Source organism: Geotrypetes seraphini, chromosome 1 (genome assembly GCF_902459505.1).
Source record: "Geotrypetes seraphini chromosome 1, aGeoSer1.1, whole genome shotgun sequence".
NCBI classification, from domain to species: Eukaryota; Metazoa; Chordata; class Amphibia; order Gymnophiona; family Dermophiidae; genus Geotrypetes; species Geotrypetes seraphini.
The window spans coordinates 254,074,320-254,099,817 of NC_047084.1; the positions used below are offsets into that span (position 1 = coordinate 254,074,320).

General features: G+C 40.9%; 1 protein-coding gene across 8 annotated transcripts in view; it reads right to left on the bottom strand.

The window, feature by feature from the left end:
- Positions 1–25,498, bottom strand: part of EVC2 (EvC ciliary complex subunit 2) — a 235,272-nt gene that overhangs the window by 58,752 nt on the left and 151,022 nt on the right. For 6 of the 8 annotated variants that reach the window (XM_033949419.1, XM_033949454.1, XM_033949436.1 and 3 more), the window contains 4 exons: positions 20,506–20,745; positions 18,834–19,009; positions 13,248–13,407; positions 2,525–2,985 (listed from right to left, as the gene is read on the bottom strand). In XM_033949419.1, coding sequence (XP_033805310.1) covers positions 2,525–2,985; positions 13,248–13,407; positions 18,834–19,009; positions 20,506–20,745 — 1,037 coding nt within the window. The remainder of the gene's footprint in view (positions 1–2,524; positions 2,986–13,247; positions 13,408–18,833; positions 19,010–20,505; positions 20,746–25,498) is intronic. The other 2 variants (XM_033949410.1, XM_033949464.1) reach the window with 1 other exon arrangement.

Below are 25,498 nucleotides of genomic sequence, written 5' to 3' on the forward strand. Positions count from 1 at the left end.
GCAAAATATAACTCAAAATAGGGGAGGGAGAACACCACCTCAAATGCCTATAGATCAAGCCCTCAAAACCTCTCCCTGGTAGTTTGATCTTTATAGGGGTTTAACAGTCCCCCCCAAAAAATATTGTGATAGGCTGTTGGGGTATCTGCTGACTCTGCACTCTTTTTTGTCCTTCAGCACTAAGATGGGGTGCTGAAAAGTTCTCAGCCCAACCAATTTTCTAAATTCTGAGCGCTATTTTGCCACTGTAGCTGAAAAGTGTTATTTTATTTTGCAATGCGCCAATTTGCAGAATCGTAATGCTGTGTTTTGAAATGGTTTCAGTACAGCACCAGAAAGGGATCAAAATACACAGAAAAGTCCGACACCCACAAAAGAGTGTACACACCAACAGAACTGGGACAGATGATTCTTTATTCACTAAAAAGGCCCGACACTGCCAGTGTTTTGGCTCTTGGCCTGCATCAGGGGTCTCTTAAGATGTCTTTGCAAATGTAGTCCTGATGCTAATTTAGACTGTTTACCATGATCTGTTTGTTGAGTGCAGATCATGGTAAACAGTCTAAATTAACATCAGGACTACTTTTGTAAAGAATTTGTATGACAGACATCTTAAGAGTCCCCTGATGCAGGCCAAGAGCCGAAACACTGCCAGTGTTGGGTCTTTTTAGTGACTAAAGAATCATCTGTCCCAGTTCTATTGATGTGTACACTCTTTTGTAGGTGTTGTTGAAATGGTTTCAGATCATTGATTGAACTAGGTTAACAAAAAGTAAGGAATTTTCAAGTGTGGAACTTCAAACCATCAAGAAGGTCCTATCCCTGCAGAAGAAAACTCCAAAGGAAATTCATGAATGTATGATGCAAACATTGAGTGACAAATGCCCATCATACTCCACAGTGAAGAAGGGATGTACAAACTTTCAGCATGGAGATTTTGAGACCGAAGATGCAGCAAGGTCTGGGAGGCCTCAACCGATGTCAACTCCTGAAATTGTTGACCATGTACATGACCTGATTTTGGCAGAACAGCAAATATCGGTTAAAGCAAATATCAGTTAAAACAGGGAATGTGTTGGGTGTATAATCCATGAGCAGCTGTGTATGCAGAAGCTGTCAGTCAAGTGGATCCCCAAATATTTGAATGTTGATGCGAAACAACATCAAGTGGACAGTTCCAAGTTGATTTTGCAGCATTTTCAGTGAGCTGTGCCAACCTTTTGGAACGACTAGTTACTGTTGATGAAACATTGTTACACCACTTTGATCCTGAGACAAAACAATAGTCCATTCAATGGTGGCATTCAGGTTCTTCAAGGCCAAGAAAATTCAAGACCCAAAAGTCAGGAAAGGTCACAACCACAGTGTTTTGGTGTAATGACTAACTTCCAAGGGGCCAAACAGAATAGTACTGTAACTTGCTGTGCCAATTAAAGGAGGCATTGAAAGAAAAAAGGAGAGTTAAGCTGTGGAAAGGAATTATTTTTGCACGACAATGCACCTGCTCACAAGGCTTGCAAAACGATGGATGTTTTGATGCAGTTGTGGTTTCAGTACATAGACCATCCACCCTACTCACCAGACAGATCTTGCTCCATCTGACTATTTTTTGTTTCCAAACCTTAAAAAGAATTTGAAAAGGTGACAATTTTTGAGTGATTCGGAGTTGGCTTATGGGTATGGCTCCTCCTCTCTTAGGCTCAGTAGCCCATAAACCAAGCTACTTAAGACACCTTGAGATGCCCTAGCAGGCTTTCCCATACTAGATGCTGATGTTCCAGAGACAGGTATGTACTGCTTCATTCTGATTTTTTGGGAGTGGGTTAGTGACCACTGGGAGAATGTGGTGGGTCATACTTACTTACCTCCAGTGGTCTTCTGATCAGTTTGGGCAACTTTTGGGCACTTAAACATCTAATTCTTCTGAGGTATATATAAATTAGAAGATGCTTCAGGTGATGGCTCCACTACTTCAAGGACACATATGTTTTGCCCTTCTTACTTTCTAGCAGAATATTTAAAATCTCTTCTGGCAAGAAGAAATTCTCAACTTACAAGCTCTGTGTTATGCCACTTCTAAAACAAGTCTAGCCTGAAACGTCTAAGTTCTGTCCAGAATGTTCTTGGAATGGTTCGATTATAGCTTCAAGACGTCCAAATCTAAGCCTGGCAAAATCCTGCCCAGAACTTGCCCATAGTCTTCCTTTAACACACCCTTTTACCACTTAAACATTCTGGAGGGAGAACATCCTGCAAAACGTCTGACTTCTTTTGTTTCGATTATTGGCACTTGAACGTTTCAGCGAGAAACATGTCCAAGTGCCAATTTATTCCAGTTTTTGGATGTTTTGGAGTTTTGAAAAGGCCCCTAAATAGCTTCTTTTCTAGCTTTTAAATGGTGAATGGTCTCCCCTTAGGAATAAAATGTAGATGTAATACAATAAAAGAAAACAAAACCATAGTAACCTTTAAATTTTATCATGTTAAAACCTTAGAGAGAAATGAAAACTCAAGAAATACTTACCCAAATAGCAGCTGTTCCCAAATTCTTAATTTTTTTTGATCTTTCAGATTACGCTCATGTTCCTCATTTAGTTTTTGTGCAGTGCTCTCTAGTGAGTTCTTTGCCTCTGCATTTTTTATACTCGCTTCATTTTCAAGCTGCTGAGACCGAAGTGCAACCTCTTTGCTATGTTCTTCCAAAAGTTGCTGAAGGTACAGCCTTGGTGTGTCGAGTTTTAACAACTCTTGCATAATTACCACATTCTGGATACGCTTAAGTTCTTCAGTTGCTTTCCTCATTAAATTAACCTTGAGTGCTTTTAGTTCCTCAGAAGCATCATAATCAAGCTTTTCAATAAGCTCTTCCAGTTCTAGGCTTTGACTGGTGAGCAGTGTTTTCCAGTGGGTCAGGTAAGAACTGACATCTTTAGTGGTCTTGAAAGTGTCTTCTACTGATATTAATTCCTTTCTTTGTTCTTTCTGCTGATCAATTTGAGTAAAACAAGGATACAATGACAAAAGTTAGTATAATAAAATGTATATTTTAACACCATACGTAAATTACAAAAATCATAAAAATGGTAACAACCAATTACATCACCTCTTAATAATTACATATACAATAGTCCTCCCCATATCCAAAGGCAATACATTCCAAGACCTTCCACGGATCCCTTAAATCGTGGATAGTAGCAGACCCTATAATATGACATTTTAATTTGTTTATATACATCTACAATTTTACATTTACTGTGATAACGTAGCAACGAATGTGGAGGCTAACCGGATATGCGAATAGCACCCCATTGTGCTCAGTACTTGATGCCCAAATGAATGTGGACAGCAAGAACACTAGACTAACAGGATATGAGCAAAATGCCCTATCGTGTTCAGTACATGATGTGGCAACAATTGCGGACAGCAAGAACACTAGAGGCTAACTAGATATAAGTAATGCAGGCCTGTATGGGTTCAGAGGATGAAGAGAGATGAGTCAGGTACTGAGCACGATGGAGTAGGAAGGTTTAACCATATAACTCAGAATGGGAGCAATTTCTTGAAATTTCCATTCAATGTTTTTAGGCTGCAGTACACCATGAATAACTGAAACTGCGGAAACCGATTCCGCAGACAAGAGGGGACTAATGTATACCTTGTTTTACTATATATATGTTGCAAAAAGGAAAGGGGGACAAGACAAAATCAATACACTTCCAATTCCCGATTCGCGGTTTTAGGACTTGCGATTTCGGTTATTTGTGATTTCCTAAAACCGGAATCACTCCCCCTCTCCCTCCTCGCGTGACCAACGAACATTACAATCTGACCTATACAGTAGTTTGTCTACGCCAATGGGTATAAATACAGAGGAGCTTATCTACCCAGTGAATGAGCTTGTGCCACCACGAATCAAGTTCCTGCCAAAAGCCATGCCTCTCAATGAAACATTGCTGGCTTTTACACAAACTCTCGCCATTTTCAGTCAGCCCTCAAGCATGCGCGCACAGATCTGATAGTGTGGAAGGGAACGTTGTGTGCCATCGCGCAGGGTCAGAACAGTTGCAGGCATGCCCCCACGTTCTACTTAGCGTTGCCTAAGATGTCAACGTAGCTATTGATAAGTGGTTGGATTGAAGGTTGCTTAATGTTATTTCGTTATATGGCCTTGGTAGTGAAAGGAGGGTAAAAGAGAAAAACAAGGATTTGGCTATTGCGACTTCTTTTGGAGAAAGCTTAGGGCTTCCAAGTGGAGGAGTGGTCTGGTAGTTAGAGCACCCGCTTCAGTACACTGAGGTTGTGAGTTTGATTCTCACTGGGACCTGGAAGGGACACGGGGGTGGGTCAGAATTGGCCCAAAAGTTATTCGCAAATTTTCAATATTTGTGGGACGGCTCTGCCCCTAACCCCCGTGAATACGGAGGGAGGAGTGTAATTTCACTTCCTGAAAGTTATGCAGTGTTGACTATGGTAGTTACATTAGAACCTCATCCAAACAATGCAACTTTTTATTTCTGTGATAAACAACAAATGGAAAGAGAGGCATCAGAAAGGGTCTTTTATAATGTACAGCTATTCCAGTTCCCAATCTTGCAATCCAAGCTTTTAATCATGTGGCTCTCTTCCCCCATCACTTTTTAGGCAAACAGTCATTGCCAGCTTATAAGTACACGATACCCAAAAAGTCCAAAAGCAATCCAAAAATATGTTTTGCCTTTCTTATCTCCAAAACACTCTCAATGGATTACTTTAGGCGATTACTTATATATTCACAGACTCCAGCACTGGTCCTGTGACACTCCCCGAAGCTCACCAGCCAAGAATTTCAGCTACTATAACCTGCCTCAGGGGATTCATATTGCCAGTGACCTGAAGTTGTCCACCAGCAATCCCACAGCTTTCCTTCTTTGGTGACCCATCCCCTCTGACACAACTTCTCTCCCTCAGATATGTCCTGCCAGGGTGACTCTACAGCCCAAGCACGCTAATAGATATTCCACTCTACCTCGTACTGTGAATGAATATTTACTAAAGTTTACAGTTTTATTAATCTTAATATACCGCCAGACTAATAGTGCAAACGCAGTGGTTTACAATGACAAGTGTGGTAAATTTTTTTATTTACTGTACCTTAAGTGCAAAACATATGGTGCAGTAAGAGTAAATACTATGCAGTAAATGCAAGGGCATGCTCAGCATCCGTCCTGCGTTTATCACACACTGCAGAAACCACATGGGCCTGCAACCCTTGCCTAGGCAGATAGTGTGTGTGTACCTGTGCTACTACATTGCTGCCATGGTGGTGTAGGACTAAGTCTTCCTCTCCTCACAGCTACCATCCCTCCTTTCCCAAGTAAACACCCTCTACAATTAGCAGGACCTCACAAATCAGCAGCCCTCCAAGATTAACTCCCTGCCCCCAAGATCATATCAGAATCCTCCCCAATTCCCCCAGAATTGGGAAGGATTATCAGTTGCCCTGATAATTTATCGGGCCTGGGTGGGAGCAGTCCCTAAAGAGGTGGCATTAAGTGTAAGCACACAACCAACAATCCCATAGCAAGGACACATTCCAGCAGAAGAACCCCTCCAATTTCCCCTCTTCCATTCAAGCCCATGTCACTGACAGGTAGCAAACCGCACCATTCCACATGCTAGCTGTAAGTGCAAATTCAAAACTAAAAAAAGCTTGTCCAATAAAAGCTCTTCTAAACTACACAGACCTCAGTAGTGCAGCCCAGGAACCAATTTATCACTGCATATGTAGGCACTCACTTCTTTATCAGTCTCTAAAACCTTATTATTTTGTCATCAAAATGCTCAGATTTTAAAACTTTACCAAAATCTTTTATAATATTGTCATCACTTAAACATGGAATTTAAATGCACTTAAGGCAGGTCATGACCTGTTGGGCCGCCGCGGGGCGGGATGGACCTCTGGTCTGACCCGGCAGAGGCACTGCTTATGTTCTTATGTTCTTAGCTTTAAGTCGGAGGGGGCACCTTCCAACATGTTTCACCCTCAGGCTTTTTCAAGGAAACATTCCTATATTTAACCCGCTCGTCTTTTTGACCACGTATCTAAAAAACTAAAAGAAGAGACATTATCATTGGAACACAAGTCAAGGAACCTAAAATAATGAAGTGTCTCCCAAGATCCTCAGCTACCAGGAGTACCCAACAAATACTGTCTATAAGGAAGAAACTAAGAATTCTAAAGCTGATGTTGTTATCCATTTGGGAACATATGACCTGGCCAACAACTCCCCACTTGCAGTGCAGAAAGCCTTTTGGGAGCTGGGGGAGGTATTAAAACCCTTTGTAAAGACTAACTTTTTCAGAAGTACTGCCTGCACATTGAAAGGGAGAAGAAAGAGTTAAAAAGACAGATGACTTCAATAGGTGGCTCAAAGCTTGGTGTCATCAAAAAGGCTTTAGATACGTAAGCGGATGGGGAGATACATGGAAGGACAAGAAACTATATTGTACTGATGGGCTACATCTTACTTCAGCAGGAAAAAGGATCCTTGCCGAGAAATTTAGACAATATTTTTCTAGGCCTTTAAACTAGAAGGTAGGGGTGGCGCATGTATGAAGGATAATTATGGAGGCCACCTCCAGCAAAAGACATGATGTGATAGTAGTAAAGATTATAACGTAAACAATATTAGCAACGCACTTCTTAGCAATGAAACAGGAAGTGAAACAAAACAAAAAACTATGCAAAAAAGGAGATTACCACTGGAAAATAACTGGAAAGCAATGACCACAAACATTTGCAGTCTAAGCAACAAAGTTCATGATCAGCAAGCCCTGATGTTAGAAGCAGCTGCAGACCTGGATATTGTTGCTATCACCCAGCCAGCCGATGAACCGTTCCCCTTAACTGTATCCATGACATCCTGTTTGTCTGTCTTGGCTATTTAGATTGTAAGCTCTTTCGAGCAGGGACTATTTTCTTCTTCTTTGTGACTCTGTATCACAGAGACATGGTTCAGTGACTCCCATGGATGGAATGCAAACATACCAGGATATAATCTTTTCAGGAAGGACAGAGATGGTCAAAAAGGTGGAGGGGTAGCTCTCTATGTAAAGATCAATATCCAAGCGACTGAAATGCAGGGGACCTGGGAAGAGGAAGAAGCAACATGGATTGCTCTGAAAAGAGAAGATGGAATGTCTATCTACGTGGGGGTAGTCTACAGACCTCCAACTCAATCACAGCACATTGATAAATATCTGATTGCAGATATCCAAAAGTTCAGAAAGAAAGAGGAGGTGCTGCTGTTGGGTGATTTTAATCTGCCGGATACGGACTGGAAAGTTCAATCTGTGGAATCGGAAAGAAGTAGGGAAATTGTGGATGCCTTTCAAGAGACTCTGCTCAGACAAATGGTGATGGAACCCACGAGGGAAAAAGCGATATTGGATCTGGTCCTCCAAAATGATGAGAGTATCTCTTATGTTTGAGTGGGTGACCACTTGGGAAGTAGCAGCCAAATGGTTTGATTTGATATAACAGCTAAAGTGGAGAGCGGCCACACAAAACTCAAAGTCCTAGACGTTATTGTAGTGGCATACAGTTGGGTACAGTATATTTTTTGTTATTCCTGGAGGGCTCTCCATACAACATAAGAGGGTTGTGATGTGATGTGTACCTGAGACTTTTTATGTGAAGTTCACTATAGTGCCCCCTGGGCGGACCCCACTGCTCTACTGTTATGTCGGTGAAGTCAATCTAGTATAGCAGTCTCAAACTCAAACCCTTTGCAGGGCCACATTTTGGATTTGTAGGTACTTGGAGGGCCGCAGAAAAAAATAGTTAATGACAACTTTGCATGAGTTAAAACTTGTTATAGTTTATAAATCACCTACTGTGGCTTAGTAAAAGAGGCCCATGTTTGCACTGGATTTTTGGACTCTTGCAAAATGTCTAAAATTGGATTTTGATATCATATTCCAAATGTCCCACCACATGCCTGTGTGAGCTACTTTCTTTGAAGAGAACCAGGGCACAAACAATACATTTTTTTGCTCTCTTCATTTTTAATTCACATTTACTAGATAAGCTGAATGTGAAGGTGACAGGCTCGAAAAATAGGACATACTTTTCAGGTATATTTATTAATATATAAGCTTTATAACAGTTTATGACAAAAGGAACAAAGGCAGCTGTCCCATCTCAGAAGATTAGTTTGTCATAAGTCTCAGTTCTAGTTACCCCCTGGATTTCTAACAGAAATGGCACACTATTCAGTGAACAAAACTTAATTCTTCTGAGGTACATATAAATCAGAAGATGCTTCAGGTGATGGCTCCACCACTTCAAGGACACATATGTTTTGCCCTTCTTACATTCTATCAGAACATTTAAAATCTCTTCTGGCAAGAAGAAATCTCATTTCTCGACCTGCAAGCTCTATGTTATGCCACATCTGGTTGCTTAGCAACCTACATACTGTATAGTCATAGATCTTCCTCAGCAGGGGGGCTCAAACTAAACCATTTAACATTCCCAAAAATACAAAATCTCTTTTTATGTCCCTTACCTCTTTAGAGAGCTATAATGGTCTCCTTCTCTCTCAAGTGTTCTGCCTTCTAAAGGTGAGCCTTCATTTTATTTTTTTGAAAACTCACTCCCAGGGACTCTTGCTTTCCAGGGTCTTAAGAAGGTTAACCTAAGCTTCTGTGGTAAAACTGCAGTTTATTGTTGCATACACTGGACTGATGGGTATTTTTAGTTCCCTAAACCTTTGTAGTTGAAATCGTGCTGTTTTGTATTTATCCTCTTTTTTTTTTTACTTTGGTTTTTATTGTCTGTCACTCAAGATATATACAGCTATACGTACATAATCAAAGTGGAATTTAATATAACCAAACTTAATAAATTACAAAAATAAGAAAAACAAACATAATAAAACAAGTTCAAAACTGCACACTTATATAGTGTGACAAAATGGAACGTTTCCTCTTTTGCAAACTCATTCAAGGGCTGAGTGTAAAAAAAAACCCATAAAATTTCTCATTAGGTTGACAGGGGCTGTGAGAGTCACTTGTCTGAAGGTCTGTGGGGTGGGGGTGTATTTGTCTTATGCCTGTGCAAACAGACGGACAGGATGGATCCTCCCAAATAAGTGCTATCACTTGGATTAAACACACCTAATAATTAAACATAAATTACAAAACATAAACCCAATTATTTAACAGAAAAAAAAACAAAAAACAACAAACCCCACAATCCAAAATAATTAAAATGCAATCTTGAAAAACAGATACATTAGGATATCCTAGACTTATCATAAATACCTGTAAAAACACCAGCCTGTACAAAAGCTTGATTAAAAAGCCAAGTCTTTATTGATCTTGTTTATCAATGCTTCTCAACCTGATCCCGAAGGACCACCTGGCAAGCTTATATTTCACGATATAAGCATTGAATATGCATGAGTTTGTATAAACTGCTTCCTTTGTGCATACAATCTTCATGCATATTCAAAAAGGATATGCTAAAAATAAAAAACAGCCTGGCCAGATCACAGGACTAGGTTGAAGACCAGTGTTCTCAAGGACAGAGCCTGTAGGCAAAATTCTTGTGAAAGTTATTTCCATAAAGAAGAGGCAGCGCAAGAAAAGCCTCTGTTCTGAGTTTCAAGTAATCTCATTTCTTTCAATGTCGGAATACAAAGTTGAGCCTCATTTATTGATTTCAGAGCTTGAATGGGAATATACTAGAACAGCCAATTTTTAACATGACTTATTTTCTTTCTGTAGTTAGAAATGGCTTGTGCAACTATAGCCTAAATCTATTGCAGCTTATTAAAGACTTAAGAGGTAACTGTATAACTGAATACATGTATAAAGAGTGTATGCATAATTTTCTCTCTGTAGGTACCAGCAAATTTTTAAAATAAGAGTAAATACATCCATCCACTTTGAAAATTGCTCCATGGAACTTATGCACTGATGTTTATACTAGTTCTCAACTATGCACAATCTGTCAAAAGGAAAGAGCAAGTCCCCTTTTAATTATTTTTCGCTCCATAAGATGCACTTGACCATAAGACACACCCTAGATTTAAAGGAGGAAAACAATAAAAAAACATTCTGAACCAAATTTTCCCTGCCAGGCTTTGCACCCAACCCCACACTCCTTGCCAGACTCTGCACCCTGTCCCCCCTCCCTGCCAGGCTCTATACCCAGTGCCCCCCCTCTGGTCGTCTAGTGGTAGGCCGGGACACGGCACAGGGCGGGCGGGACAGGGCATAGAGCAGGCAGGCCCCATACCCCACACGAACCCCCCCCTTGTACCTTGAATAATCCTTCCACGTATCCCCAGTACCTTTTTTAATCACCCCCGTACCTTTAATCATACTCCCCCTTGTACCTTTTTAATCATACCCCCTTGTACCTTTAATCATACTCCCCTTGTACCTTTAATCATACCCCCCTTGTACCTTTAATCATACCCCCCCTTGTACCTTTAATCATACCCCCTTGTACCTATTTAATCATACCCCCTTGTACCTATTTAATCATACCCCCTTGTACCTTTAATCATACCATCCTTGTACCTTTAATCATAACCCCCTTGTACCTTTTTAATCATACCCCCCCTTGTACCTTTTTAATCTTACCCCCTAACCATGCCTTTTTAATCATACTCCCTCCCCGTGCCTTTTTTTAAAAAACCATGAGAACTGCAGCCAGCCATTCAGAAAGCAGCGCGGGCCAAAGTTGGAGCGTGTAAAGCTTGGTCCTGATGTCCGCGCTCCTGACTCGTGTGCCTGCTGCCCGGAAATAGTAAGGAGCCGACGAGGGAGAGATATACACTGGACCACCAGGCTGCTTTAAAAAGGTATGGCGGCGACCGGGGGGGGGGGGTGTTGTTGTTTTAAAAAGGTGGTCCAGCAGCGGTGTTTAAAAGGTGCTGCAGTGCGGAGGGGGGGAGGGGGGCAGCGTTTAAAAAGGTGGTGCAGCTGGTACGCAGAGGAGGGGGGTGTTTTGCAGCTGTATAGGGGATACAAATTTTGCTTCTTCTCTTCATAAGAAGCACCGAGATTTCCACCCACTTTTGGATGGGGAAAAAGTGCATCTTATGGAGCAAAAAATATGGTAAACTCAGTTTAAGAGATTCACCTTTAAGGGTGAGCTTTTTTTTCTTTTTTTAAATTGTACTATAGTTTTTAGAATAATACATGGTTTTGCCCTGAGTTACATGCCATGCTTATCTTTTTTCTCTACTTCTTTTATAAATTCCAGAACACGGAAAATCCAAGATGGCCACTTGAGAGAAGCCATGAGAAAGCCATGCTTTACATTTACCTGTTTGAGATGGGGAAGAAGCACAAGGGGAAATCTAGAGATTTTCCCTCTGAATCCCAGATGAATTCCCATTACCAGCAAGTTACCATAGTGGAGATTTTCACTACTCAGATGCTGAAAGATTCCTCTGCTTTGCTGCGAGAAGCAGCAGCTATGGAGGAGACCATGGTCAGCTTTAGTCCAGATCAGCGTCAGGCACTGCCTCCTCCTAATTTGGAGCTCTGCTCCGAAGAAGGGCTGCAGTCTTTGGAACTGCATGCCGATAACAAGATTGGAGAGGAGAGCCCTCGGCAGAAGGGAGCACCCGGATCAACTTACAGGGAAGAGGAAGTTCCGATTTAAATGCCGTCGGGCATGTAACCCTTGTTGCATTAATTCTTAATAGACTCTTTGAAGTCTTTTCAGTCTTTGGCTAAACCGGAGGAAATATCACTAGAGTCAATTTGGGACGCTCTGACATCTCTGCATGCAGCAGTTTCAGCTTTAACAAATGCTGCGGTGACTTTTAGCTCAACTGTTGTGAAAAATGCCTTAACAACTATTCAGAATCAAGTTCAAAAAAATCACCTCAGAACACGCTGGGTCACAGAATGTGCAAGCTGCTCTGATTAAGGTTTAAGGTTCACTAATAGACGAATAGAGAATTTGGAAAATTCTATGAGATTTTTGCTCCAACACTACTCCAATGCTCATAAAGGAAATATACTAGTGAATTATCAGTCTACAAAAAAAAGGGGGGGAGGGGAAGAACCAAAGAAAGGAAATAAAGTGGAACCTTGGTTTGCGAGCATAATTCGTTCCAGAAGCATGCTTGTAAACCAAAGTGCTTGTATATCAAAGCGAGTTTCCCCATAGAAAGTAAGGGAAACTCGCATGATTCGTTCCACAACCCAAAAAGAACACCCCCTCCCCCAAGGGCACTGGCGCGCTTCCACCCCACCCCACCACACCACATCCCAAAAATACCCCTCACCCCCGAGGCCACTGGTGCGCTTCCATCCCACTCATGGGAACCGGCTTCACCCACCCCATCCCCGATAACCGGCATCGCCCCCCCCCGCCCACCCAAACACTTACTGCGATCGGGCACTGGCACGCAGCATCAACCCACAGGACGTGCCAGTGCCCAAAGAGCCTGCTGCTGATTATGATGAGCCTTGAGCATCTGCGCATGCTCAAGGCCTTCTGGCTCCCACTCTTTCTGAGATACTGGGGCGGGGCTAGGGTGGGATTGGGGGTGGGGCTAGGGCAGATCTGAAAATTAATTGATGTCCCGTTTTGATGAAAAAAATAAATGGTCACTTTATGCAGCCTGTAAGTTACTTGTATAAGTGGGGCTCCACCCATGTGTATACCACCTTTTATTAACGTATTATGCCACTTACTCAAACCCTTATAGAATAGTGCTTTGGTGGCCTGCTAACACATAATTAGAATGTATTGCAGGTACCTAATTAAACTGCCCTTCACAATGAGTCCATATACAAGAGTAATTCAGATATGGTCCCCGAAAATTAGGTGTGGAGATGCTGCACACTAAATGATAATTTTCTATTGGTAATACTGCATGCTTATAATGCTAGCATAAGTCAGCTTTTACACACCAACGTATAGGTGCAGCTGATTACTCCATGTCAGTGGCTGGTGTAAATGATCACAAATAAATGTTAGTGCCTATTAGCCCCTAATTTACAAATTAACTTATGTATGTACTAACTACCAGTATTCTATAACTTACGTGCACAGTTTGGTCAGCTAAGCATGAAAATATATACGCAAGAATTAGGGGGATAGTGCTTTCATTACTGGTGGCTTGAGGAGTTATATGTTTATTGGCCACCAATAAACATTTAACTCCTTCTGAAAACTGGCCCAAAATGTTTAATTCCCAGTACGCTTATTCAAAAGAGTTAAGCTGAGTTACCTTTTGTGACATTTGTCGTTTTCTCTTGGTAATGAGTTTTTGGTGGAGCTTTCTCGTTTCCTGTCTTAGCGCGCTGTCCAGCTTCTGTTTTATGGAGAGGACTTCTGTTTGTGCTCGAGCTAACAAAGTTCCCATGTGATTTTCAGTCACATGACCAGCCCTGTAATAGAAGTGTTCTTGTTTAAAATATATGTACGCATGCACAGAGGGCAAGCACACATTTATGCTTTCTTTGAAGCAGGTATAAATTTGTGGGAGAGAATTTGTTTGCTGCTAGGGGTCATTATAAATCTGTGTTGCCTTTTTTTTGTTTTTAAATTCTTTATTCATTTTTACATCTTATAACAAAGTGTGCCAGAAAACAACATTTGAACACATACAATATCACTTGATTGTCTATCATAATCAATTCATATAGGCCTGTGCTATCTTTATAAAACAGATGCTTTTTTGAAACTTTTATATAGGTGCCCTTTTATGAAATTACCCCCATAATGTGCACAGTACCAGGGGCAGATTTCACAGCAGGGAGAGCAAACAACTGCATGGGATAGATAGCCAGTCCCTGGAAGAGGTGCTCCTGTATAGCCCCATTATTATTTTGCAACAGTGAATTAACAAGATATTGAGGAGAGATCCCCAGGGCCTGTTGCAACATGCAATCTCAGAGGAATAAACCCCAGGCATGATTTTGCAGAGGACCATGCATAGCTAGAGAAGGGAAAGTCGGCTGTCCTAATGCCTAGGGGCAGCTATAGAGTTAAATCCAGCCACAGTACAAACATGCAGATAGAACAACCAAAACAGAGGGCTCCTTTTAATAAGGTGCGCTAGCGTTTTTAGTGCACGCACAAAATTACCATGCGTTAAACCATGTGGTACGCTTCTAGAATAACACCAGCTCAATGCTGGCGGTAAGGTCTAGTACGCGCTATCCCGCACCTTAAGGCCCTAACACACCTTAGTAAAAGGAGCCCAGAGTGTAGGATTTTCAAAAGTAAAATACATTAAGAATCCTACCTGGATAAAAATTCCATCCTTATTCCATAGAGAAACTGAAGTGATATTTTTTTAAAATTATTATTATTAGATAAAGAGTGAAAGAGGCAGATGGGACATTGGGGTGGGGGAGCTATAATGATGAAATTAAAAAAAAAAAAAAAAAAAGAATTTCACTGTTTTTAATTTTATATCAAAAAATCTATTGGGGCTCAATGTTAACTATGATTGTACACCTGACTTCATTTATTGCAGGATAACCTATTTTTCTGTGATATCCAGCACTTTAATTTTAAGGGACGATTGATTGATGGAACCATACTAATCCAATCTGATTCATTTATTTCTATCCTATACCAATGATGAATCCACACAGAGCATTTTCAATATTACCAGCATGTAAGCTAGGTTTCTATCATTATTGCTGTAGATATTAACACTGAATTTTGTTGACAAGAAACAAGAGTATAAGATGAATACCCTTCTCTACAGGTAACAGAGTACATGCAATTTTTTTTAAAGTGCCAGTGAATGAATACATTTGACTGAAACACTAAACAGCCTGACCAGTTCTAGTCTTGCAGCTCAGTGGCTGTGCTATGCCCCGCCATGCAGGAAACCTGCGTTCAATTCCTATACCCGGTTTCTATTACTCAGGCTACCAGGGCTCGGAATACAGAGCTTATGTTTACTAAAGCTTGATTATCCTCCTTAAACCAGAAGGGATATAAACAGAACATAAATAAAAGCAATAACTATACCAATAACCTAAAAAGAAAAACAACACAGATTCACTTTCTCCCATAAAAAGCCTGTCACTGGAAGCAACATTCACAGTCCTTTGTGCAATACAAAAACATGCGGGATGACAGCTAAGACTGTATATTCCATCTAGTCTACCCATTCCCATCTTCTGTTCAGCTTTACATCCCATCCTGTCCTGCATAGATCCTACATGGTTGCCCCATGCTTTCTTAAATTCTGTTCACCTCACACACACACACCCTCCCCACCGGAATCTGTTCCACACATTTGCAGCACTTTTCATAAAGAAATATTTCCTTAGATTACTACAGGGCCTACTCTCTTTTATTCCCATCTCATGATCTCACAACCCTTTCTTTCAGTGTCTCTTTTCTTTTAAAACAAGCCCTCTTCTTATGCATTTATTTCTTGAAGGTATTTAAATGTCTCTATCATTATCTTCTCTTTTCCTTCTAACCTCCAGAGTATACAAGTTTATATTTTTAAATCTGTCTCCTTATGCTTTATGATAAAGATCACTAACCCTCTGCACTGACTCCATCCTGTCACTTTCCTTGTACTCACTGGCCGTTCTATGGCCATTCTAACTCTGCTCCAATATCTCAGGTTAGGCTAAAATCTTGACTACACTTTTACTTATATAAGGAACACCACAGTGCATACTAACAACTCTTTCAACAGAAACTATTTGACTTGGGTTTCTGTGATAAGAGATTTCATTGCAAAATGAGATTTTGGCTAGCTTGGACAGGATTAATACGAGAATATCGTAACTACTTCAAAGATAAGAAATCCTGTAAAGAGAAGGGTTATAAGATTTATGTAAGCAAGATGACATTGGTAGCTGAGTAACTGTAAAGGATTTATTGAGGAGTTTGAGTTTTATTTCAGATTACTTGGGCTCATCAGGATTGTCTCATTATGCTGAACTCTCATAAAGGTAACTCAGCTTTTAATAAACAGAAACTTGAATTAATTTCCACAACTGTTCTTTTAGACAGGCAGAACATGATGATGCTGGAAAAGGGATTTATAAACTATACTTAATATTTACATTTTATTAGCCTTGTTAAAAAATCAGCATAGCCAGTATGAACATTAAATATCACAATTTACTTTAGCCATTAGCTGAATAAAAAATGTTTTGATGATATGCATATTTTAGAAAGAAAGAAACTTCTCCCATTTTACTTAAGTAAATTTCCTGAGAGGACAGAAGAGCTGATGAATACTGTCATTTCTATTTATTAACTCCTGAATCTGTTTCAAAAAAATGCTCCATTTGCATTGTTTGTAAAGACTGAAAGGCTGCTAAGAGTACAGGAAAGAAGTTAACTCACTCTTAGCTGGGGGGAAAATATTTTCTAGCAATGGAATTCATTTGGAGGACAGAAAAGTGAATCATGGGCTGATTCTAATCAATATTGTGAGTGATATTCTGGAAGAGTTAAAAGGAAATATTTGCCTTTTTGTGGATGACATGAAATTGTACAACCGAGCAGACATCACTGAGGGAGCAGACAAGACTGGATGACTGGTTGAATGATCAGCATTTAGGGAACAATTCTACTTACATAAGAACAGCCTTACTGGGTCAGACCAATGGTCCATCAAGCCCAGTAGCCCGTTCTCACGGTGGCCACTAGTACCTGGCCATAACCCAAGGAGTGGCATTATTCCATTCTACCGATCCAGGGCAAGCAGTGGCTTCCCCCATGTCTTTCTCAATAATAAACTATGGACTTTTCCTCCAGGAAACTATCCAAACCTTTCTTAAAACCAGCTACGCTATTTGTTCTTACCACAACCTCTGGCAACACGTTCCAGAGCTTAACTATTCTCTGAGTGAAAAAATGTTTCCTCCTATTGGGTTGGGTTTGTTTTTTTTTAATTCTTTATTCATTTTTAAAACTGAAAAAAAGTGCCAACAAGTATACATACATATAATATCATAAAAACACATAAATATATTAGAAAATTGCTTAATCCCTCCCCACCCCTCTCCCTGGATGTGTGTAGGAATCAGAAACCTTAAATAAAGATGCAATCTATTGTCTAACATAAACCTCTAATGGACTCCAAATAGTTTTAAATCTTTTACTAGTCCCCAATTGCTCTAATAACAACCTTTCATACCAGTAACTTTGACAAAGGGTTTCCCACCAAAACACAAGGTTTAGTCTGTCCCAATTCTTCCAGTTTTTCAATATTAGCTGCATGGCCATTCCCGTCATGACAAGAAGAAGTCTATTTTTATTTATATCAATTGGACAGAGCGAGTTTCCCCATAGAAAGTAAGGGAAACTTGCATGATTCGTTCCACATCCCAAAAAGAACACCCCCTCCCCCCAAGGGCACTGGCATGATTCCACCCCACCCCACCACACCCCAAAAAGACCCCTCACCCCCGAGGCCACTGGTGCACATCCATCCCACTCCCAGGAACCGGCTTCGCCCACCCCCGAGAACCGGCATCGCCCCTCCCTCCCACCGGGGCAATGAGGGTTAAATGACTTGCCCAGAGCCTCAAGGAGCAGTACTGGGAATCCAACCCAGTTCCCCAGGATCTTTAGCCCATTGCACTAACCATTAGGCTTTTTTTCCACTCAATGAGCAGGTGTAAAAGCCGATGTGTAAATTATTCTCCATACACACGTGGAGAATGAACATGCACATTTCAGAACTCCTCAAAACCATATCCCTTGGTTCACCACACCACATCGTGTGGTTCACAAAATGTAAACAGCAGCTTTCTGGCATCATCACTTCTCGTATGCATGCAATATATACATGTAAAGCTAGTATTTACAAGTAGAAATTGTGAATAAAGCATCTAAACTAACTCCCTTAGGGAAAATTGCTAGGGATTTGTAAAAGGAGCCCTAAATGTTTTAAGGCCCACAAACAAACCAAATATTCAGTAACAACTACACATCCTTGTAAATTTCACTTAGTGAAAACAAAAAACTGTGGATGTTCTGAATGATGATTTATTATTCACTCTTCACAATAAAACATAAAAATACAAATATAGATCCAAGTATACAGTCCACATATAAATGTCCTACCAGACACTACACGGTCCGTGTTTCGGCGAACACGCCTTCCCCAGGGGTCCGGTTGATATAGAGATTACAGATATTTTCATGCCACTTTGTATGCTCTACAGCCTTTGGTTTACTGAGCTCAAAGACATGCACATTGTTTTCAGTCTACATTTTCTGTAATCTCTATATCAACCGGACCCCTGAGGAAGGAGTGTTCGCCAAAATCAAGGACCGTGTAGGGTCTGGTAGGACATTTATATGTGGACTGTATACTTGGATCTATATTTATATTTTTATGTTTTATTGTGAAGAGTGAATAATAAATCATCATTCAGAACATCCACAGTTTTTTGTTTGCATCGGTTGGATTATTTTTACTGTGGAATATTGGGTCTTCTTTTCGTTTTGTTGTAATTTCACATACGTTAGATGAGCACACTTAAACCTGCTAGCATTATATTTATTTATTCATTCAACTTTCTATGCTGTTCTCTCAGGGGATCTCAGAATGGTTTATACAAATTTATTCAGGTACTCAAGCATTTTCCCCTGTCCTGGTGGGCTCACAATCTATCTAATGTAGCTGGGGCAATGGGAGGATTAAGTGACTTGCCCACGGTCACAAGGAGTAGCGTGCGTTTGAACACACAACCTCAGGGTGCTAAGGCTACAGCTTTAACCACTGCGCCACACTCTCCCCCATTATATTTTTCTCTACGAACAAGGAATTTTAAAATGCAACAACAAGTGCTTTTCGGTTTTGTTCTTATTTTACCTTTCCACAGAACTGATAAGGGTTGTTATCTGGGTAGCAACTGTGTTCAGGAGACAGCGGGCCTGGTTTTCACATAGCTGTAGACTATACACCAGGTATTTTCTGCAGGCAAATCTTTTACTTAGATGATATTTCTTAATGGCTTGCAAGAAATCCATTAGTTCTTCAATCTCCTCCTAAAAAATAATCGAACAAGCCTGCTAATTAGATATCTAGACCAATTCATACCATGCATATCTTCAGATACATTCAGACCATTTTTTTTTAATTCAATAGTGGATTGAAAATATACAGTGCTTTGTAAGTCTTCTCACCCTCGAACATTTTTCCCATTCAGTTGCCTACATATAAAATGAAAAAATAACTCACGCAACATACTCTGTGCTTTCTATATGAAAGTACAATTATAGAAATAAAAAATTCATTATTACATTTTGATTCATCAGCTTTTGGAAGAAATTCATTGAAGGTGGTATATAGCAAGAATAAGTCAAACATAGGCAACTGTCAATTACAACAGCAAAAATATTCAAACAACAATACAATTTGGCATAGTACGATACATTATAATGTGAACTTCATGTGCAATAAAACATTTTGACCCCCTTTTACAAAGCTGTGCAGCCGAGTGCCATGTGAAATGCTCTGATGCCCATTCAGTTCCTTTGGGTGTTGGAGCATTTACTGTGCCGGCCTGCGCTGCCAGATTTAGTAAAAGAGGGGGTTTAATAGACATCATAGGATACAAGCAAAGATGGACTATATAGAAAGCTAAGACAGAGTAACAGGTGTTAGAAAATAAGAACATAAGAATAGTCTTACTGCATCAGACCAATGGTTCATCTAGGCCAGGGGTCTCAAAGTTCCTCCTTGAGGGCTGCAATCCAGTTGGGTTTTTAGGATTTCCCCAATGAATATGCATGAGATCTATGTGCATGAACTGCTTTCAATGCATATTCATTGGGGAAATCCTGAAAACCCGACTGGATTGCGGCCCTCAAGGAGGGACTTTGAGATCCCTGATCTGGGCCAATATCCCATCTTCACAGTGGCCATTCAGGTCACAAGTACTTGGCAAAACCCTCCAAATAATAGCAATATCCCATGCTACTGATCCCAGGGCAAGCAGTGGCATCCCCCTGTAGAGGACTGATTTAAAGAAAGTTGCATGTGAAGTCAGAAAGGTGCCTGAATGTTAAGTATAAGAAATGAAGAGTTCTTGCTTGCATAAGATTTACACCATTTGTTATAGCAAACCTAAATTAACTCTGTTTCCAAAAACTGTTTTAATAAACCCCACAACATATGAAATTATGCTTGACTCTGCCCAGTCACAGTAGTTGAGGTGACTCAAATAACTCCTGGATAAAGGATCAAGCTTTGTTATGAAGTGAATTTGAAATGGAAATCTAAACATGCCAAACAAGGAGCTGTTGAAAGAACTCTAAAATAAAGTAATTTAAAGGTAAAGATCCAAAAAATGATTATAAGCAAAATTCTGTGTGTTTGAATGTTTGTGGTAAAGACAAAAAGTCTCTAAAGAAATAGCTGAACAAATCAGCAACATTTCTACAGCAAAAATAACAAACTATTGCATTACGAACATCTTACTGATTTAAACTTTAAGCAGATCCTCCACCTGAACTAGGGGCAATTTATTTTGTGTCATTACCTGAATTTTTGAGTAATCCTGCGTTAAAGTTCTGGCCACTTCTAGATTTATGCCTCTTGTATATGTCACCTCTTTCAGCTGGTCAAAAAAGCATTTGTGTAGCTGAGTTCTTTGGGAGACAGCCAGATCTCTATAGGCCTTTGCAAATTCCCATTCTTCTTTAGTCAGGAGAAACCTCTTCATCTGGTTTTGCTCCAGTTTATGAAGTTTATCCAGGGAAATGCTGTATTCTGTAACAGACTATGCAACAAAAATGATCAGAGAGAAAGACTTGAATCTAAATTAGTTATTTCTGTACTCTTCATAAAACTTAAATGTTTTCTTCTCCTTAGTATAATCTTTTGTAAACCACATAGAACTTATGGTTATGCAGTGTAGAAATTTGTTATGTTATGTTAAATAATATAGTCGCTCCTGTAATGCAGTATCTATGTCAGTTCACTTGAACTCACTAAAATAAATAACAAGCAAAAAATATAATGGGATACTTGTTATTGGGCTAATAAAACATTCCTTGTAATTCAATATTTTTAAAATTATTATTAGGGTAATTCCTTGTCAACTGGTCCACCTTCAAGGAAGGACCCCACGCAACATCTTCCATGGGTACAAAAACATGGCCCAAAGAAAGGGGCCCCTAACTCTTGACCTAGATGAAACCATGCCCTAAAACTTTGGATATCTTCATTAAGGTCCCAATCAGTTTCTGAGATGGTCAAGCGGGGGGCTCTGGACCACTTGACACAAAATGACTATTATGAAAATATAACAACCAGAAAACAAACAGCAAAATTCAATAAGAGGGGCAGTCCCCTTATGGCCTAAGGCCCTAAACGTTGAAATTAGAAGCAGGGAAAATGTCCATTATCAAAAAAAAGTCCAAAAGGCTGGCTTGGGTTCCCTCCTGGCCCGATCGTAATCGGCAGGGTGGCCGCGGCTCACAGGGGCAGGAGGGCTTGGGCTCCCTCTTGCCTCGATCTTGTCGGGGGGGGGAGGGAGTGATGCATCGCGGCAGGAGAGATTGGCTATCTCCCCTGCCACGATGCATCTCTCCTGCCGCGGGTCGCGGCAGTTCGGTGATCGCATCGCAGCAGGGGAGATAAGCCATCTCTCCTGCCACGATGGTTGTGGTGGGAGGGGGGTAGGTTGCCGGGCTGCTGAGCTGATCGCGCCAGCCACCATCAGCTCAGCGGGCCCTTTTACGGCACTTATACCTGTTTTGACTTTGTCTAAGTCAAAACATTTAAGTGACGACTAGGCAACCTGTCAAAAGGTTTGGTTATACCTGCTGTACTCCTAGGTGTAGATTGGCCCACCTCCCGCCCTTTCCCCTCTTCTAAAAATGCCTCTTTTCGCTCTATGCATTTAGAGGCAGGGGAAAGGCCTAAGCTGGTTTTAGATACATCTAAAACCAGCTTTGGTTATGGGTACTTGGGCGATCAGGCTTTTTGATCGTCCAAGTACCCATTTAGGCCACTTTTTAGACTTTTTTTTATTATTATTATGAGCCCCTAAGTATTCAATGTGTGGATAGTACTAAATATAACTTATAACATCTTAGTTCAGATCAGAAGTTAACAAGCACCATACATATATAAATAAAGCCCATAGTAGTACTATTTATCAATAATCTCAAATGTAATGAACATAGGAGAAAAAAAAAATCAAAAGTGTTACCAACCCTCCCCTCCATCCTTTAATTATAGATTACCAAAATATACAGGAGATCTGAAGATGTTACAATATCTTTATAAAGCTTGTCTATTAAAGGAAAGACAGAAAAACAGGATAACAACAATCTACAGTAATACGTAAGATCAAAAGAATTAGAATAAATTTGATAAAGCAAGGAAAATGGAATCATCCAATAGAACCAACACACGAGGGAAGAGTTAAAAATTCTTTTAAAAAGTAATATTAAGAGAAAGCTTATAACAGGGGATTCCATAGTTTATAACATTGCCCTGGTTTGTTCTTTAATATCCAAGTCAATTTTTCCATGATAACAATAGCCCATACATTTTTTTAACTAGGTTAGTGTCCTACTTTTCCAAGGTCTTAATACACAGATTTTAGCTGTGAGAAACAATATTCGGCTTAGTTCTAGATGTTTCAAAATCTATTTAGGATCTAACTGAATTCGATGTCCTATAACAGTGTTAGTGTATGTTTGAATAAATGGGCAATCCTACCACATATGAATAAATGTACCAATAACATTGCATCCCCTCCAACAAGCAGAGAGTACAGAAGAATCCCTGGGGGAAAAGTCCATAGTCTGTTATTGAGAAAGACATGGGGGCTTGCCCTGGATCAGTAGCATGGAATATTGCTACTCCTTAGGTTTTGGCCAGGTACTAGGGACCTGGATTGGCCACCGTGAGAACGGGCTACTGGGCTTGATGGACCATTGGTCTGACCCAGTAAGGTTATTCTTATGTTCTTATGTCACTGCTGAGGGGCAATAAATTTAACAAAAAGAAGCTTTAGTTGTGTTTTAACAAGAATTAGAGAAAATGTGTAAGCAAGGGGCCTGACGTCCTCTATAAGCCTCTCTCCCAAAAGCTGGTCCCATTTAAACATATAACTTAAGTGTCTTCTTGAAGAGTGCAGAAAATGCTCTTAAATAAGCATAACAGCAAATCTTTAATATGCAGTCAAACAAAAAGAGCCCCCCCTCAAACAACTTTAAAGGACAAAAAATTTAAGCCGTATCAATATGTGATCACAAAATATCTTGTATTTGGAAATATTGTTAATAAGAGAGTTTCAGGATACAATTATATCTTAGATCATCCATTAAGAACATAAGAATTGCCGTTGCTGGCTCAGACCAGTGGTCCATCGTGCCCAGCAGTCTGCTCACACGGCAGCCCTTAGGTCAAAGAACAGTGCCCTGAGTCTAGCCTTACCTGTGTACATACCTGGAGGGTGTTTTCCCCTATAACAGCCTCTGGAAGAGCATTCCAGTTTTCTACCACTCTCTGGGTGAAGAAGAACTTCCTTACGTTTGTACAGAATCTTTCCCCTTTTAACTTTAGAGAGTGCCCTCTCGTTCTCTCTACCTTGGAGAGGGTGAACAACCTGTCTTTATCTACTAAGTCTATTCCTTTCATTATCTTGTTCTTATATGGTTAGAGTGGAACAGTTTAGGAAATAGGAAGTTTGCTACTTAAAGACTACCTCCACTCTGCGGTCCTGTGCATCCTTCAATATAACCCCTTCCTCACTTGGGAGGAAAGTAAGCTTGGTATCCTGAGCTACCAGTAAATCCACATTAGGAGCCCTCTGGGACATCCCAGTGCTCTGTAATTTAAGAAATAAGGTTTGGATGCAATGGAAACTATAAAGTCTGTGCTTGTGAAGCACTCATAATCAAGCACTGTGCTGCCTCTACCTGAGGTGGCTCCAGATTCAGTTCCCTCAATGCCTCTGGAATAAGCTCTAGCACCGCCAATGCTTTGAAGGAGCAGCACACTGTTGAGTCTTCCCTTGCTGAAGGGAAACTACCAGCTCTGGGATCCAGCCTCTGCATGGAACTCAGAATCCCCTAGGAGAGAAGTCTTACTATGAGACAGTAACAGCATGGAATCCATCAACCACTCTCCCCCGTCATTATCAGACTGGTTCTCCAAGTCTTATTGCTATCAAAAGCGCACTGCGAGACACCATGTCCCCTTGTGCAGCCTCAGCATCCCCTCAGCCGAAAAAGGAGACCCCCGACAGTTTTAAATAGGCTTTCTATAACAAGCTCACAAAGTCTGGGGTAAATCCCTGACTAGGAACACCTGAGGTGCCCATCCGGGATTCACTTTGGCTTTGTCTGGGCTCCACAGTGTCCATTCACCTACCCTTCACTTTTGCTCCTTCCCAAGGCTCCAGGGGGCTTCTTTTTCCCAAAGACAGGGCTTTTTTTGATTACTGTTCAGTCGGCCATCCATTGCAAATCTGGCATGATATAGGAGTATCTCCAGTAGAGAAGCCCATACCTAGTGTTTTCCAGTTAAACTCTCTGTGTGTGTGGGAGGGGAGTTTTGAGGCAGATGGAAGCTTTTTATCCAAATCGGGAAAATCCAAGATGGCCATCGCCATAACATGGTCGCAGCAAAAATGGCCTGAAGAAACACACCCAAGGGTCAAGAAATTCTGGGGATTTTGGAGATGGGGACCCTAAATACAGTACCAGAAAACCCTAAAACCACCAAATTCAGACCCCCCCCCCCTCCATTTCCCCATAAACTTATATAGACTAAACTAAACTAAACTAAACTAAATCTTGGATTTATATACCGCATCATCTCCGCAGATGTGCTGGGGAAACCTGCTGCAGCTGACACAGAAGCTGGGAATTAGAGAGGATACTGCCTCACTTAGCCATCCAAGTCCACAAGCTGAAATCTTCAGGCTGCTAGTTAAATCTAATATCTGATGGAGACCTCAAACCCCGTGGATCCATGTGCAAGTGGGGGCAGCTGGCACCTATTAAGCTCTGCTGGACCAAAAACCAGGGCCTACACTCCAGTACCTGATAAATAAGGATGTGAGCTAGCTTCAAAGGGAATGAACCCCAAGCTCAAAAGGTTCAAGCAGGCTGGCTGGACAAGAACCCGAAAGTTGCCATGCCAGCTGCAAACTTCTGACACAGAGTCTACGTCCTCTCCCAGGCAGAGCAACCCCCCCCCCCCCCCCAAGGTCACACTGGGTCTTTTCCACACCAAAAACCTCAGACCCAGAGAAACAAAAAAACCACAAAATAATAAACAATCAAAGCAGATCAGAAACACCCTTCTCAATTCACTTGCAAATGGAAAAACTTGGGCCCAGATTCACTAACCTACCCGATCGGGCCCGATCCGGGCAGGTCCAACAAATTCAGGAAAGAAAATATGCAGATGGGGTGATCGTAGGAACGCCCCCATCTGCCTGCACGGATCGCTGTTGTGTGATCCGTACGCATGCACAGACCATCTAGTCTGCGCATGCTCGTCGGAGC